The following is a 17,979-nucleotide window of genomic DNA, read 5'->3' as shown; positions in this document are numbered from 1 at the left end:
GTAATTTTATAACCCGTACGATGAAGGTACTTATTTTCTTTTTTATTTCATTGTTTTACAAAAGTACAAGGGCAAAAAATCATTCATATAAAAATAAAACTTTTCTGGCTGAAATCCTTGTCAAAACTTGCAGTATTATTTTGTCGACATGTATGTCGACTATCCTGTAATATAAAGTAGTGAGGTTTTATTGTATAAACCTTAAGATCTCAAAAATTGCTGGTCCGAATTAGTAGTAATTTTCAGGAAAGCCTTGGGGTGGTTTTAGACCATTTTCCTAAACTTCTTAACTCTCAACTAGAGACTATGGGCAAGGCAAATATTATTGAATTATGAAGTGCAAAGATATATTTTTACATTTACTTTACTACTTTACGTCGACTTGATTACAGACTTGATTACATTAAACTAAAAATTATTTAAAATTATATGAAATCGACATAATGGGTAATGTTATTGTACAAAGAACTAATTTGACGAGCGGACAAGGATGACAATATCTATAAGCAGCGAAGCAATAATAACATCCAAACAGACGTACAGATATAGTGAGTAAAAAGTTGCTTACTGGCCATGAGAAACTTCAGACATCTATCTTTAATAGCAGTCGAGAAAATCGTTTTTCAGTTACAATACTAACAGAGATAAAAGCTTTTCTCCCATTTCTAGCTCCTGCAGGGACTAGCCCTGCGGGGCAATCATTAACATTTACTTATCCTAATCTAATCTAAAATAACCTTTCAAAGGCTACTGTGAAAATACGATAAACCTTCGTTTTCTTTCAATGACCCAAATTTTTTTTTGAAGCGAAACAACTCTATAATGATACTATTTGCAGGTGTTAGCAGTATTGGCTGGCCTTGTTGGTCTCTCCACCTACATCATGGTAAGTACATACACAGGACAAGGTTAGCAGTATTGGCTGGTCTTGTTGGTCTCTCCAACTACATCATGGTAAGTACATACACAGGACAAGGTTAGCAGTATTGGCTGGTCTTGTTGGTCTCTCCACCTACATCATGGTAAGTACATACACAGGACAAGGTTAGCAGTATTGGCTGGTCTTGTTGGTCTCTCCACCTACATCATGGTAAGTACATACACAGGACAAGGTTAGCAGTATTGGCTGGTCTTGTTGGTCTCTCCAACTACATCATGGTAAGTACATACACAGGACAAGGTTAGCAGTATTGGCTGGTCTTGTTGGTCTCTCCACCTACATCATGGTAAGTACATACACAGGACAAGGTTAGCAGTATTGGCTGGTCTTGTTGGTCTCTCCACCTACATCATGGTAAGTACATACACAGTAGGTGTAGGTGTTAGCAGTATTGGCTGGTCTTGTTCATCTCTCCACCTACATCATGGTAAGTACATACACAGGACAAGGTTAGCAGTATTGGCTGGTCTTGTTCATCTCTCCACCTACATCATGGTAAGTACATACACAGTAGGTGTAGGTGTTAGCAGTATTGGCTGGCCTTGTTGGCCTCTCCACCTACATCATGGTAAGTATGTCTGATTTATTTTTTGTTTGAAAATTGTAATGTATCTATTTTCCATAGACTTAGCCATGTTTTTAAAAGCGAGGCTTTTCTGTTATTAGGGTCGGTCCGTCCGAGAGGGATGGCTTTTTTCATTAATTTAGGCATGATAGAATTGTCCTATCGATTTCAAACTTTGCATGGTGATCCCTGTAGTAGTTAGGTACAATTTAGAAAGCCTAGCAATTATATAATCGTTACCAAAATGTCCGTACGTCCATTTTAAACATGTTGATTTTTTCACTTTTTTAAAAACAAATTTTTATGTGATATTATTATCCGGCTGATTCCTGGTACAACAAAGTACAATATTATGAGCGAAGCATCTCTATAATCGAGTCCTAAAAATGTAAGTTTGTCCATAAACATTATCCTGTATCAAGCAGTTTTTCAACAAATTTACTTACAATTTCTTTCGATTTTATACATTTATATTCAGGTCTGACACTCTTATTATAAGTTTTAATGTTCGTTTGTCCTTCCATTTCAGAGCTTCGCTTTTATGGATGTTGTCATCCTTGTTTCATATAAATTTTAGGTCACCCTTAAATTTCTTTTACCATTATCAAACGTACTTTTATCCCCTTTTTTTAAGCGAAGCTTTTGTTCATTCAGGGTAGGTTTGTTTGTCTGCAGTAAAGTCAGTATGTCCAATATAAACATACAATGCTTTTTAGATCACCTATAATTAAAGGCCGCATTAATCCTATCCTATTGATTCCTTGGGACGATTAAGTATACTGTTTGAAGCAAAGCATCTCTATAATAAGGGAAAATGCACGTTTGTCTATAAGCATCATGTATTAAGTAATTTTGTGATATATATATATAGAAGGAATTTTCATTTTAAAAGTTCGTATGTAGGGCCTCCATGTTTTTGAGCTTCGCTTTTATGGATATCTCCATGCTTGTTTAATGTTTTAATTCAAGTATGCATTTACTTCCGCACATTATTAAATCATTATTTCATTACAACAACGCAAACTGCTCTGTCAGGTTTTCCATGCACTCATAATAAAACGGATCGTGGAAAGAATACAAAGTAGCGGGTTTCGTCGTATTTTTACAGTAGCTTTTGATAGGTTATTTTAAAAATGTTAGGTTAGGTAAATGATAATGATTGGCCTACAATTAGGAAATATGCCCCACAAGGTTAGTGTGAAAAAACGACGAAACCCGTTATTTCGTTTTCTTTCTATGATCCAAAACTTGTTCTATTTTTTGCTATTGTGTTTTTGTTCAAATATGAAACACCGTGCAAATGTGAAAATATACGAAAGTATATGCTCACCGCCCGATTTTTTAACCCTGATAAAGTAATTTTAGTAATAGCCTTTTTAAAAAGCCCCTCCCCTCCGTCCATTTTTTATCTACTTCTTAATTAAGGACTTTCCATTTTTAGTAGCGGAGCCACTCAACAATAAGGGCATTTCTGTAGGTCTGTCTGTATGTCTGTAATACAGCATTGTGGAAAAGGATAAACTCTTTCTTTTTTGTTTTGTGAGGTTTTCATTTATAATATTGAGTTCATCATTATACTACTTTTTAAATATTCGTCTTTGATTAAGAGGTAAAGGAGGTCAAACTCCAACATTTTTTTTTTATAAATTGACATGAGGTGAGGGGCGCCGCATACAGATTCATAGTTTTGTTGGGAAATGGTGGGGGGGGTATCAAATTTTCAAAATTAAAAAAAAATCCTAAGGGGATAATACCAAGGCAATATCTAAAATTTTTGAAGCTTCAATTTAAGTATTGTTCATGATATGCCTTTTATGTACTAATATACTATCTTAAAATTGAACATAAAAAAAACTCTTTTTAAGTGGGTTTAAACAATGTTGTAATGTAAAGTACGATTTTTATGTGTTTAAATGTATAAAAAAAAGAATCTTCGACAAAGTAGTTTCGGACAAAGTATCTTCAGGACAAAGTAGCTTCTAGACAAAGTAGCCTCCTAAGGAAAGTAGCCTCCACTGTTAATAAAGGTCATGGCCGCAGTGCTCGGCCCCCTGGCCTGCCTAGCCGCGGGCGGTCGGCTCCCAAGCCTATAACCTAAACTAACCTAATTTTATATCTAAGTTTGTTTTCAGGCTATGTCCCTACTTTCCTTACTCCTTCGAATACAGAGCCCCTAGATGCTAGGAGCGCAACCTTTAGTTATTTATAATTTTGTAAAATGAAAGGTTTAAAATACCTATTTACTCCAAGGTTAATTTCAGCTGTAACAATTAATTCAAATGTGACTTTTTGTTGCAATAACCTCGATAAAAGAGGTTGACGTTATCTTTAAATAGTATAGTTTGCGGCATACAAATAAGTCTTTATTTACAGTACCCAAAGTTCTTTAATCACACGATTATATTCAGTGGCTTAAAAACTTTGGGTACTTTTTTCGAATTTTGAATTGTTGGTGTCGAAACGTAACATCCAAAACTTTTGTTCGACAAAAGTGGTAATTTTGATTATCATTATTGGGGATGAATAATTATATTGTCACTTGTCTTATCCCTTAAAATCCCTGTTTTCTACCTAAATATGTATTCACTAGCGGCTACGCCCCCTTAGGCCTCTTGTGACACTTTAAATATTAAAAAAAAACAATAATATGTACCTCTCTATGTTGCGTTCAAGTCTCTACGTTAAAAACATTTGATTTTTTTGTAATTTCTCTTGGGAGGGTGGTTGTACCCTCCCCCAAAATAGTTATAAACCTTCCCGGGACCTTTGAGAAGCTACCCTGCTAAGGAGAACCTAATCGGTTCAGCAGTTAGCGAGATCCTTTGGTACAAACAAACAGACAGACAAACACACATCCTGATACTTTATTATTTGTATAGATATAATATTATTTCAGGGTGCTCCTATCCTAGATCCAGCCACCGCTGTGTCTATTGGAATTGGAAGTGGTGAGTAACAATTATTTTACAGTATGGCTTTGAAACCTGGCAATATACGCTGGATTAAAACTGGTTCTGAGCCGTACTGAAAAGTCATGTGTTGCTATAAATTATAAATCATATAATAAAAAATCATACCATTAATACCAGTTTTATTGGCTCGGGCCTTAATTTTTCATTTTTCTATCCGCGAAAACTGTCTAAAATAAGTTGCAATACATAAATCTTCTTTATACAATCCAAAAATTGGAAGTTCATAACCCCATTCCCCCCTTTCAGTTTACAAAACCTTAATCAATACATGAACAATAAGGCAATTATACATTTTTCATATGGAATTACAGGAGGCAGAAACAATGAAACTGACATACCTAACCATATGACAGGGGAGGCAAATATTTGAATTCGCAAAATAATGAATTTTAAAAATTTCTGATTTTTTCTTTTTATTTCAGGCTTTGCTGTGAATATTCCTGGATTTGCTGCTCTAGCAATTCCTACAACTGGCCTGGTACTTGGAAAGGCTTTGCTGCTCAAGAAATGTAAGTAATTTATTTATACACAAGCGGTTAAATCCCTGAAGGCACTTTAGGTGAGGGGTGTGGGGGTAAGGCGACCTTCCCCCATTTTCAATTTAAGTTTTGATAATAAATTTTAGGTCCTAATTTTTTTTCTGTGGCGATATTTCTTGGGAGGGTTGTGTTATATTTCAAAAAAAATAGATATGTCAATTTTAAACATCATTATTTTTTTTCATTTATTTTATTTAATTATATTTAATTTTTATGATATACTTATTAAATTATCTTGATTTGTGGAGTAAAGAGTCTTAGTATGATTAGGAATACTGCAATAAGTCCGATAATGTTCGTTTTTTCGACCATCTGCATTGTAAAGCTCCCGCTCTTCATAGATTTTGTCATCCTTGTTTGGAAAGATATAATGGGAGGACTTGAAAGTTATTAACGACCCTTTTCTAGAAATTGATAAGATCTACCCATGATGATTTTACTTTTTGGGACAATAAACGACTCAAAGAATATGTAAATTGACTGAAAAATGATTTTCAAGGTTTTTATTTGAATTGTATTGATTAAGCTGTTGAATATAAGTTCAACACTATATCCAAGGAAAAGTAATACACCTTGTCTTAAAAATGATTGATGAAATTTATCCAAAAAAAATTCTTCCCAAAAATGAAAAAAATCCTTGTTAAAGTTTAACGCAGATTGAGAAATTTTTTTTAATGATTTACTTTTCCATTCCCCCCTGCAATGTAGCAAGTGCTTAACATAGATTACTTGATACAGAATAAGCATTGGGCTTTTAAGGACATTATCTTTACTGTAATACTAATGTAGTTGGTTACATTTTAAAGATTTTTTTTTTATCAAAATAATGCACAATCATTTTCTATGAAGAGTGGTGTACAACTTGTAGAGGTGAAAAGACTAAATATCAATTTTTCCCCGTTTAAATTTTGAGAGAGTTTTAACATAAACCAAACCCCCCTCATGTACAATATTTTATTATTTTGAAATTGCCCCCCCCCCCAAAAAAAAAATGTGAGACATGTAGTGAAACAATGCCTTGCTAGTGAAAAGAAAGTTGGTAAATCCTGAGTCAAGTCCCTGCAGGGTCTTACCAACCCTTTCTAACCCAAAATAAGCATAAAACGTATTGAATTTTTAAAAAAAATATTGAATAAAAAAGATTTACAAAAACATATATAATTTTGTTTTGTGTTTTTCTACTCATTTTTTTCTTCCAAAGTCATTGTACCCTTTTAATTGAAATTTTCAGTTTCCTAAGAATCTCCTAATGACTTATCTCAGCTAAATTTGAGACAGGTTGATTTATAACCAACAAATGAAAGCAAATAGAGAAACAGATTAGTGAAATTTAGAAACTGATATGTTTTGACTATTGTGACCATTAAACAAAAAGATAAACCATAGATAAACTTAACGGTTAGACAACATTTCATCAAAAAAATTTAATCTGTGAAAGTAGACAAAGAATGTAAATGTTTTGAACCAATAATTATATTACATAAATCATAAATGTAGGGAAAGGACAATGAATGAGAAAAATATATTACCCCTTATTCAAAGACATATACAATCTAGAGTTAGCAAAGTTGAAGAATTAAGTGCTGTTGTATTTTTCTTTTCTTTCACCTCAGCAATTTAAAGTTACCTTAAGTGGGAATGAGTTTTCAAATAATTACAAATTGTTCTAATATAGTGTCCAATCTGAAATCACAATTCATAACACTCTTGACAATTTTTGCTATTTTACTAAATGTCCTAAGATAACTGTTTTGTAAGACCTTACATAAAATTTCCTGGCCACATTCCTATGTGAAATAGATTCAAATATATTTTACTTCATCGACAAAACTAAAATATTTTTATTTCTTATGGAAAGTACTTTTTGGTTAATTTCAGAAATATTTCACACAACATGTCGTTTTTTCCATTAAAGAACTTTGTTTTGCACAAGATACTTTACCCCCTAGCCCTAATTATTTTTAAAAAATGAAAATAAGAGTAGGGCAGTTTTTCATTTGTTTGCTTATACTACCCAATAATTTTAAACTTTTCCTAGTACAGAACTTTGTTCTACTGTATAAATTTTCTCCCTTCTTTGTTATTTAACTTTGCCATAATCAAACATTTTTTTTGTTTGGCGTGGTTTAAATAATATCTTATTCTTTTTGTTTATTTTTAATGATAATTTCAGTGTTCCTTGCTAACTTGTTGGGACAGCAACAAGGACAAGAACAAGCTGCAACAAGGTAAGAATAATTCTAGAGAAAAGGTCTAGTTTTAATATCATTCATGTATAAATAATCCACAATCATAGCCTTTAATGTATTGGGTAAAATGCATATTTTAGACATCTGAAACAAAAAAAGTTGGAACAAGGAAGTAAATAAGGATGTGTTTTTTTAAAAATAATCACTATAATCACTTTTACAAACATTTGGTATCTCTTGATCCATATTTTTTTTTGGTGGGGGGGAAAGGGTTAGAGTAACAAGAAATCAACTTTTATATGAATGTAAATAATTTGTAATTTGTTATATTTCTATATTTTTTATCTCACTATATATAATAATTATTTTTTTGGAAAAATTTAATGACATATTTTGTTAAGATTGCCCCAGACCTATGATTACAGTAACCAGGCAGTGAATGATGGATATTCCAATAATTATTATGGCCAGCAAAACTATCAGGATACTGCTAACTATGGCAACACCAATGCCAACTATGGTAATACCAATGCTAACTATGGCAACACCAATGCTAACTATGGCAACACCAATGCCAACTATGGTAACAACAATGTTGATTATGGAAACACCAACACTGCTGCCAATTATGGTACTTCTCAGACTTCCTCTAACTATGGCTCCAGCTATGGAAACAACAACTATGTAAACACAGTTGATACTGGTAGCAACTATAACTCTGGATCCAGTTATGGCACTTCAAGTTTTGTTTCAACACCTGTTGTGTCCAATGTTGTTTCCAATCCCAGCTATGTGACCAGCAGTGTGTCAAGCCCTTCATATGTAACTAGCAGTGTGTCAAGCCCTTCATATGTAACTAGCAGTGTGTCAAGCCCTTCATATGTAACCAGCAGTGTGTCAAGCCCTTCATATGTAACTAGCAGTGTTTCAAGTCCCTCATATGTAACCAGCAGTGTTTCAAGCCCTAGTTATGGCAGCAGCTATGGCTCAACCAACACAGGTTCAAGCTTTGGCAGCACTAGCACTACTTTTTCCAACCCCACTGTTGTTACCAGCAGCGTCTCCAGTCCTAACTATGGAAGCAGCTACACAGACACCAGCTACACTGATAGCTCTAACACCTTCTCTAACCCCACCTCCAACTATGGATCCTCAACTTGGGTAATCAAGGATGGGGCCAGAACTACCAGTAGTTCTGGAAAAACTTCTGGTTTCTTGAACAGCAATCCTCTGGGAGTTTAATAGTCAAACTCTGTTACCTAGTTTAAATAATTGATTTTACCTCCTTAATACTTAACATATTGTTTTCATGAAAGTTATTTTTAAATGAATCTCCTCTCCTCTTTAGTTATATCATATTTAATAGTTATGAATCTCTATCCTTCATTAATTCAAACCATTTCAATATTTTTTAAATATTAATTGCTATGTAATAATTCATGTATGTAAACCACCTTACTAACCAACCTGCCTTTATATTCTTGTCAAAGTATAATTTTATTGGCGTAAATATCAGTCATTTAATGTAGATTAATTAAATGCCATTGCATGTTTTAAAATATCAAATCTAATCCAGCTTTTTTATTAAAGTTGAAATATAGAACTTAAATTCGAGAAAATGTCAAAATACAAAATAACAGAATTTGAAATCTCTAAATATTTATCAACCTTAATAATTATCCATATTGTAATTCTAAATGTATTTTAAAACTTGTCAGTATTTGAATACAGTACCTTTCAAAAATAAAGAAATAAAAATTCAAGTTTTTTTGATTTGAGATAAAAATAAAAGCAGAAACCGATATCACACACAAATAAGATCTTTAATGAAGATCAAGAAAATAAAAACTGCAAAATATGAGTATAATGTAGTATATAATTATAAGACATATTAACAAAATTAACAAGTGTTACATGTGAAACACATTACATACATAGAGACAGTGTGAGGGATCCTAAGATTTATAGAACATGATTTGCATGTTTAAGATATCTTTTACAATTGCAACAGTAATGAAAATTACATTGATGTCTGGCTATCTGTCTAAATATTAGATTCAAATTAATAGATTTACTTTAAATTGAATTAAGAAGCTGCCTTCTGGTCTCCTATTGCTTTGTTTCAATTTCTGGTTGTTAGGAACACATTTTTAAAAATAATAGATATTGATTTATTTTGAAGTACATTAGATTTCTAGTTCTAAAAGCTAACTTTTTCTTTACATTCTAAATTCACATGAAAGCTTTAGCCTGTTTTGACATTAAATATTTACTTTCTACATATTAATTTTCTATGACTCTAAACTAATAAAGCAACAGGAAAAAAATTATTTCTTTTAATAAATTCAATATATATGTTAAAAGCAAATTAATATTTTTCTTGGTCTTTTCACATAGAACTAATAAGGTTGACATTTCATTTGTTTAATTAGCAAGTATTTAAAGGGATGAGACAATGGCCGTTAAATTGATGTACATTCCTAATGATAATACAAAAAATTATTCCTTCTGTAGATTACAATTTGAAACGTTTTGGTACTCAATTTAATGAACCAGCCAAGCAGAATTAAATTAAAGTCCACAAAGTTGTAAAGCTAACGAATCAGAAAACGTCCATATAAAACAGACCAATGTCTTTTTACATATTCAACCAACAAATTTGACATTCGTTTAATTAACAGGTATCTAAAGGGATAGGACTTTGGCCGATTAATTGATGTACATCCCCAAAGATGATATACAAAATTATCCCTTCTGTAGATTACAATTTGAAACGTTTTGACAACCAACCAAACAGAATTCAATAAAAAGTCCACAAAGTTGTAAAGCTAACGAATACTAAAACGACCAGTGTCCCCTCCCTCTTTCTTTACTTGGGTTTGGGGGCAGCTTATAACCATAGAAGCGATGCTCATAATTCTCAAACGAAACAATGAAAACTTTACCAATAGGATAACAAAGTGGGATAATGGATCTAGAATTTATTCTTGTGGTTGTCTTAGATTTTGTGTACTTGGGCTAACGCAACTTTAATTAATTTGGCTAATTTTCATAACCTTTGGCACTAGCGCAGAATGCCGCTAAATATTTACTCTCCAATCAATTGCACACTGGCCTATCCCCATATCCGTAATGCTGTTAGAGGCATCATTTGTCACCAGCTAAAATATTGATCATTAGAGAAACATTTCAAACAAATCTTCCTCTTAAGTGTTGGACACCCGATATAGGGAATTATGTTAATATTAAAAATGTATTCAATAACTTTTCTTTCTACATACTTTTCTTCAAATATTATATTACCAAATTTACTAACTCAAACCAAAAACATATCTAAGATGTACAAAAAAATAATTGGTGGAAAAGATCAAAATAAAAAAAAATTTGTTCACAATTACCTTCATCTATCTACACGCTTTTGACCAGACCCTTTTTTTTTTAAAGGGAAGCTTCACTACAATTGGGATCCGTCCAATGGTCCGTAAGTATGGTTAGATTAGACATGTTAGAATTGTCTAATCGATTTAAATTTGTAATGATGATTCATTTTTCAGTTGGGTATAATTTAGAAAGTATGGCAACTTCATAATTATTATCAGAATGTCCTTGTATTGAATTTTAACATTTTTTAGTTTTTACATAAACAATTTTGTTAAATTATATTCTCTAGATTTTTAAAATACTAAGACCAAGAAAGATAAGGTACAATGTTTATAAGCGAAGCATTTTTTCAGCTTCCTTTTTATGGATGTTGTCATCCTTTTGAAAAGCGAAGATTTTCTATAATTAGGGACGGTCGTACGTACGTCCGTCCGAGACAGATAGCTTTTTTTCATTGATTTAGGCATGTTAGAATTGTTCTATTGATTTCTAACTTTGCATGGTGATTCCTGTAATAGTTAGGTACAATTTTAAAGAGTAGTAACTCTATAATCATTACTAGAATGTCCGTATGTCCATATTAGACCTCTACAATCAAGCCCTAAAAATGTAAGTATGTCCATAAACATTATCCTGTATCAAGAAGTTTTTCAACAAATTCAATTACAATTTTGCTTCGACGTATAACGTTGTAAAAATTGATTATCCACATTAAAATAGTTTGTTGAATGTTTATTGTAACTACTTGAAGGAATAAATTTCTTCTACATAGGTATTAGGTGGAAATTTAATGCTTATGTACAACAACTCATGTTCTATTTATTATCTTTGAAGTGCTATTTAAAAAAAAAATTTGTTATTTTGATTGAGCACTTTATTGTCCATTTTCAACTAAGGGGTGGTTTTGGGGGTTGTCATTTTTAAAGTGGAAAAAGAAACAATAGAATGAAAAGCTTGGAAAAAATATCGATTAGTTGTCAGAGCCGTATTATTAAAGAAATAGATATTTAAAAGTAGCAGGAAGTTTGTTTTTCTGTCTGTTTGTGTGTACCGAGGTCCGAAGGATTTCGCTAACGATATGTAATACGTCCATAGAAAAAAAACGACCACATCCCAATTTTATTTTGACTTTTTCTTTTTAAAACTAAAATTCAATGTAGGGAGGTCGATTCCGACCCCCCTCCCCACCTCAAGTGCCACTAGAGGCCTCTCTCTAGTAGTAGTTTTAATGAATATTATAATCAAATGTCAAATTGTTAAATATGAGTCAAATGCAGCTTGTTTATCATGAATTAAACACAATATTAAATAAAATTCTTTTGGCAGTAATAGAAGAATAAATTTATATCTATATTACTTTGATAATAGAAGAAAGGCACGGTATAATGTGTATCTGATAGAATAAAATTAGAATTTTAACACGGCCCTAAAAAAACTGGTCCTAAATGATTTAGTTTTTCCTGTGTTTTATCATTATATTCCTCTAACATGGAATACCAATACTCATTTATACAGGGTAGTTCAATAAAAAAAGTTCCGTTGTAACCAACAAATAAAGTGTGAATACAAGACTTAATATTACAATGAAAATACAACATCTAAGGAATTTGACAACCCCCACACTAAAAAACAGCATGTTCTCGACTATGCTCTGACAGACAGTCATTTGAGGTTATGGCCGATAAACGGATAGGACAAAGGCCTATAAATTTATGTGCAATACATTCCCAATGATGATACCCGAAATTACATTAGATTACAATTAGTGGCTTTAACGTTTGGACACTTAACTTCATGAACCAACCAATTAAAATACAATATAAGTACCAACAGTTGTGCAGTCAACGAAAAAGGAAACGTTATTATAAAACTTTGGGGACCAGTGTAATAAATAGCCCAATGTCCCCTCCCTGTAAAAAAACGACAAGAATTAGAAATAAAAAGACTCACCCTGTAGATTTTTGTACTAACTATGTTCTGATAAAAAAAATGCCTATTGCCCATCCTAACCCTGCCCTAACCATAGATATTATACAATAAGGTTTATCATTTATATAAAAAAATATTTAGAGAATATTTTTTACAGGAAACAGCGTATAGTGCCCACTAGAAAATGATGTCACACAATATAAATGACTAATGATAGGCCAGTATACATTGCATTATAATTGACCAATGGTAAATTGTATACTGGCCTATCATTGGTCATTTGTATTGTATGACGTCATTTTTTTTATTGGATATATATACATTATACAGGGATATTTGAAATATATTAAATTAGAACTTTTGTTTTATTCGAGAAATCACTTAAGATTTATTTTGACTTTAGTCTTTCAGAAAGGGAGAGAATGTGGTAATACGACAACCAGACGGACAGGCAGTTTACAGAGTTGCTACGCTGTGACTTATGATAACAAACCCACTGCACTAATCTTATTATATCACCATCTATCTCATGACCGATGTTGACCCCGCTATCTAGCGGTCAAACTGGCCTGCCTAAATGTGGGGAGGGGACTCAAACATGCAACTATCACGCGTCCCTCACGAGCTTATATAACCGGGAGGCGCTGCCTCCCCTTTTACCACCGCTGCCCCCACAGCCTGTCTACCGCCGGGAGCTAAGCCCTAGCGTCCCACACCCCCTTCAAACCTAACCATTGTTATAATCTGTTGTATATATATAGTAAACATTGCTTGTAAATATTATTCAGTTAAATATATAATTTCTGTATGACTAAATCCTGCTAGTTTGTTTTGGTAGAATAATTCAAGGCTAGGGCTCGTTGAATCCGAACTCGTTACCCTGTGGGCCGAGAACGCTCGGCTTACCAGAACTTGGTGTCAGCGTGTTTCAATCGAGCCTTACAGAAACTAGCCTATTCTACCTCTGATTGGACCCTTTGGCAAGTAAGGGGACAATCAGCCGCCAACTGAGAAGCCATCTGACCCGCGAGACGGCCTTTTTAGGTCGAATTTCCATCATTTTGAACGCAATATGTGGGCCTCTGGCCTACGGCAAGCAGATTTAGCCTGCTAAAAGCGCCAGTTAAGACGCTTTTTCCGTGCCGTGTAGGAGTAGCGCTAGGTGCGCAGCCACGGTAATCGGATAATTTAGCTCAGACGGCTACAGAACTGAGTCTAAAATTGGCAAGTGTAGCTGGGACAAGCCCCAGGACACCCAGGCCAAACCTACGAGACAGACAGCTGGGTGCTGGTCTCCTTGAGAAGGCAATGTGTGGCTGCGAAGCTTCAGCACACAAGTAAGCCCTACCACTGCGACGGATAGCAGATTTTGAGCCACAGGCACGGCAGGACGGGACATTCCCTGCCGCTGCCTTCCAGGATTCGAACCCGAGGCGCTGCAGGACGGGCCATTCCCTGCCGCCATTTTCGGGATTCGAACCAGCGGCGCTGTAGGACGGGTCATTCCCTACCGCCGTCACCCCTCTGAACCTTGCAGGACGGACATTCCCTGCTGCCAGTGCTTCCAGAATCACACCTAGAGCTCCTAGTGATAACAACACATCAGTGTGTAAATGTCAACCAAGTGATAAAAAAATAAATATAAAATTGTTGACCCAGTGATAATTAATAAGCTCTAGTGATTCGAAGCTACAGTCTAAGCCACCATGGTAAGCGATACCACCATAGCTGCGGTTCGGCCACCACCGAAGTTTCTGCCAACCCCAGCCGAACGAGAGGCCCCCTTGTCTCAAGGGCAGGACCTCCACTTCCCCTGCCATATCAGGGTGAGGTTTCCTACTCCTGACCCTGCCCAGCATGTACAGGTTGATGCCATGATCGATTCTGGCAACCGTGTACCAGGGTCTGCTGTAATTTCTGAACACCTCATGCACGCAATGGGCGTGCAACGCATGTTGATTCCGGACAACACCCAAATCCTGACTGCTAACGAGGAAGGCCAACCCCTCCAGGTAATAGGAAAATTGAAAGAATTATATATGGCAGTCTCACACACTCTTATACTCCATCTTTACCACGTGACTGTGGTCCGGAACCTCTCACACCCTCTGAACCTAGGAGGGTATTTTCTCAAGGAGTTCGGAACTAGGCTCTGTTTCGACATGCAACCACCTTGCTTGTGGGTGCGTGGGGAGTTTATCCCACTCCGTGGCGTCCCCATTGACCGGGAGACAGCCGAGAGAGAGTTGAGTTATGAGGGGCCTCTGCCAGGCTAGCTGCCAGAGCAGCCGCGTGTGGTCGAGAAAGGCACGCACTGGGTGGATGCTGCGCTCAACGCCCATAGGGGGACCAACCTGCTAGCCATGGGGTTGCCCCCAGTGCCCAAGGTGCCGCGGGAGAACCTGCCAACAACATTCCCTGAGATTGCCAGCCCTCCAGAACCAATCTTCTCCGCCGACACCTTTATCAACGGCCAGCCGTGTCCACCTGGCCCCCTCTACCTGGGACCTCCAGCCAGTCCACCAGCCAAGCCCGAGTCCAGACCCGTCAAGTCGCGGTCTGATGTACCCGGAGCCACACTCAACTCCCAGGAATCAGCCTCTCCCGGCGCCGTGCCCGTCAAGTCGTGGCCGGCCGCCTCCGGAACCATGCATGGCTCCGCTGCCTCGGCCTCTCCTAGCGCCGAGCCCGTCAAGTCGCGGCCGGACGCCCACGGAGCCCAGGCTGGACCCAGCACTTTGGCCTCTCCCAGCGCCGAGCCCGTCAAATCGTGGCCGGACGCCCTCGGAGCCACGCCTGGCTCCGACACGTCAGCCCCTCCCGAGGCCGAGCCCGTCAAGTCGCGGCCGGTGGGTCCCGGAGCCGAAGCTGGCCCCACTCCAGCCACGTATAGGCTAAGCGCTGTCACTCCAACTGACGGCCAGCCACCCCAACTGCGCACGGCCAAGCGAGTGGTCTTGCCTGGCCGCGGTGTCATGGCGGTCCCTGTTGAGCTAGTAGGCCACCGCACCAAGGATGCCATCCAACTAGCTGCCCCAGAACAGAGGTTTGGGGAGGATCTTGTCATCCCAGAAGGCCTGTATGCCCACAGGCCTGGATCCGCCACTGTGTTTCGAGTACTGGTGGTGAATGAAGGGGAGACGCCCCTTCTGCTGGACGCTGGCCTCCCAGTGGCAGGGGAGCTGGTCAAGCCTGACATTTTAGAGGTTTCTGATAAGCCTCCCCCGAGCCTCCACTCGTTCCAAGAGCCTGCTGAGCCCCCAGACATGCAAGAGTTGTGGGAGGCCCTTGAGATGGAAGACAACGAGTTCCTGCGCAAGGACCCCTTGCTCAAGAAGGAGGTCTGGACCATGCTATCCGAGTACAGGGACGTCTTCTCCAACTCTACCCCCGGCTGCACCGATATAGTTGAGCTGCAGCTGCGCCTCAAGCCAGGGACCCAGCCGATCCGCCAGAGATTTAGGGATCTGAACCCGCGGCAGGAGGCTGAACTGGAGAAACAATTGGACACCTGGCTACAGGAGGGAGTCATAGAGCCGTCAGACTCCGCCTGGAGCAGCCCCCTGGTGCCCATCAAGAAGAAGGACGGGAGCACCCGCTGGGCCGTCGACTACAGAGCCCTCAACAAGTGCCTGGAGCTGGACAGCTACCCTCTGCCCAGGATCCAGCAGCTGGTAGAACGAGCTGGAGGGCACCGCGTCTACAGTGCCCTGGACGCGGTGGCCGCATACTACACCATCCGTGTGTCTGAGGACAGCCGGCCCTGCACCGCCTTCACCACCCCCAGAGGCTTGTATCAATGGAAAAGGATGCCCTTTGGCCTGGCTACGGCACCATCCGTCTATTCTAGATTTATTGCAGGGGTCCTAAACCCATTAGGCACAGCCAACCTCCAGTCATACCTTGACGACGTCCTGACCTTCCACCAGGATACCTGGGCCCACCTGGCTAGGCTCCGAGAGGTCTTGGAAGCCCACCGCAGGGGAGGAATCCGCCTCAAACCAGCCAAGACTAAGCTGTTCCGAGCCAAGGTGGATTATCTGGGCCACACCCTCAGCCGTGAGGGGATAGCCATGCAAGAGGATTATATTGACCGCATCCTGGACTGGCCGGCCCCCAGCACCCCCAAAGATTTGCTGGCGCTTCTGGGGTTTTTTGGATACTACCGCCTGTTCATCCCAGAGTATGCCGACCTCACCTACGAGATGAATCGGCAGAAGACGGCCAAGACCCTAGCCTGGACACCTGAGATGGAAGCCCAGCTGCTGCAGCTCAAGGACAAGTTCCGTCAAGCCCCCATCCGAGCGCCGCCCAGGTTTGACTTGCCAGCGGTATTCCAGCTCACCACAGATTTCAGCAGCCGCGCCATCTCTGCCATTCTGAGTCAATGCTAGGACGGCAAGGAGAGGCTGATTGCCGCCGTGGGGCGCAAGACAACCGACCCCGAGACTCGCTACCCGTCCTGGAAGGGAGAGATGGCCGCCATTATGTATGGGATCCGGAAATTCCACGGCATCTTGTCCTACCGCAGCTTCCAGATCAACACTGACTCCTCAGCCTTGCTGCAGATGAAGTCACTGAACACATCCACAGGAATGGTGGCCCGCTGGCAAGAGGAGCTAGCGGCCCTAGATTTTACTGTCTGCCACCGTCCTGGCACCCAGAATACCAACGCTGACGCCCTCAGCCGCCGGGAGGACGCCAACATGCCAACGGCCAGCGCTGAAGAATTAGCAGAGCAGGCTGAGTATCTCCATAACCTTTGCCAGCTAGGGGAGTCCGCAGCCAGCCGGCCCCTTGCCGTCCGCCTGGACCCAGCTAGAGTACTAGAAGCCCAGACACAAGACCCCCTCCTGCTCCGTGTCCGCCAGTGGGTGGCTGATGGCAGAGCCCCAACCAAGGCTGAGCTGCGCGGCAAGGACCGAGACGAGCAGCAGTACGCCAGCCGCTTTTCAGCCCTGGGCCTTGACGAGCATGGTTGCCTCACCACCACTGACCAGACCCTGACAGGGGAGCGGACAAGATACCTGCTGCCTTCGGCCCTCCAGCAGGACGCATTCTTTCTAGCCCATGGGACCCCCATGGCCGGACACTTTGGGATGGACGCGACCATCGCCCGTGTGGCCATGCACTTCTGGTGGCCCAACCTGGCCAGTGACGTCCGCCTGATGGTTCAGACTTGTCCTGAATGTGTCCAGAAGGTTACCAAGGAAAGGTTGAAGCAAGGGATACATGTACCCTCCCGCCAGGGGTATCCACAGCAAGTCCTGTTCATCGACCTGGTGGGGCCGCTGCCAGAGACCCCAGCTGGGAACCGCTACATCCTCACCTGCCAAGATGGGTTCAGCCGGTTTGTCAGCCTCTACGCCATCCCCAACAAGCGCACCCTCACGGTGGCTGAAGCCCTGCTGCACCGCCACCTGGCCACATTTGGATGCCCCCTGAAGATCCACTCCGATAATGG

The 17,979-nt window shown here is 39.3% G+C and overlaps 1 protein-coding gene across 1 annotated transcript; it reads left to right on the top strand.

Moving 5' to 3' along the window:
* Positions 1-8,968, top strand: LOC145335128 (uncharacterized). Its single transcript, XM_080180858.1, has 6 exons — positions 1-26; positions 839-886; positions 4,402-4,453; positions 4,900-4,986; positions 7,190-7,244; positions 7,607-8,968. The coding sequence occupies exons 1-6, from the start codon at positions 21-23 to the stop codon at positions 8,445-8,447; spliced, it is 1,089 nt and encodes a 362-aa protein (XP_080036984.1). The 5' UTR covers positions 1-20; the 3' UTR covers positions 8,448-8,968.
* The last annotated feature ends 9,011 nt before the right edge of the window (positions 8,969-17,979 follow it).

The sequence above is a fragment of the Acartia tonsa genome, chromosome 13, assembly GCF_053477335.1.
Source record: "Acartia tonsa isolate MP-2025a chromosome 13, ASM5347733v1, whole genome shotgun sequence".
Lineage (NCBI taxonomy): Eukaryota > Metazoa > Arthropoda > Copepoda > Calanoida > Acartiidae > Acartia > Acartia tonsa.
Note: the sequence above shows the minus strand (reverse complement) of the source record. Positions and strands in the feature narration are given on the sequence as shown.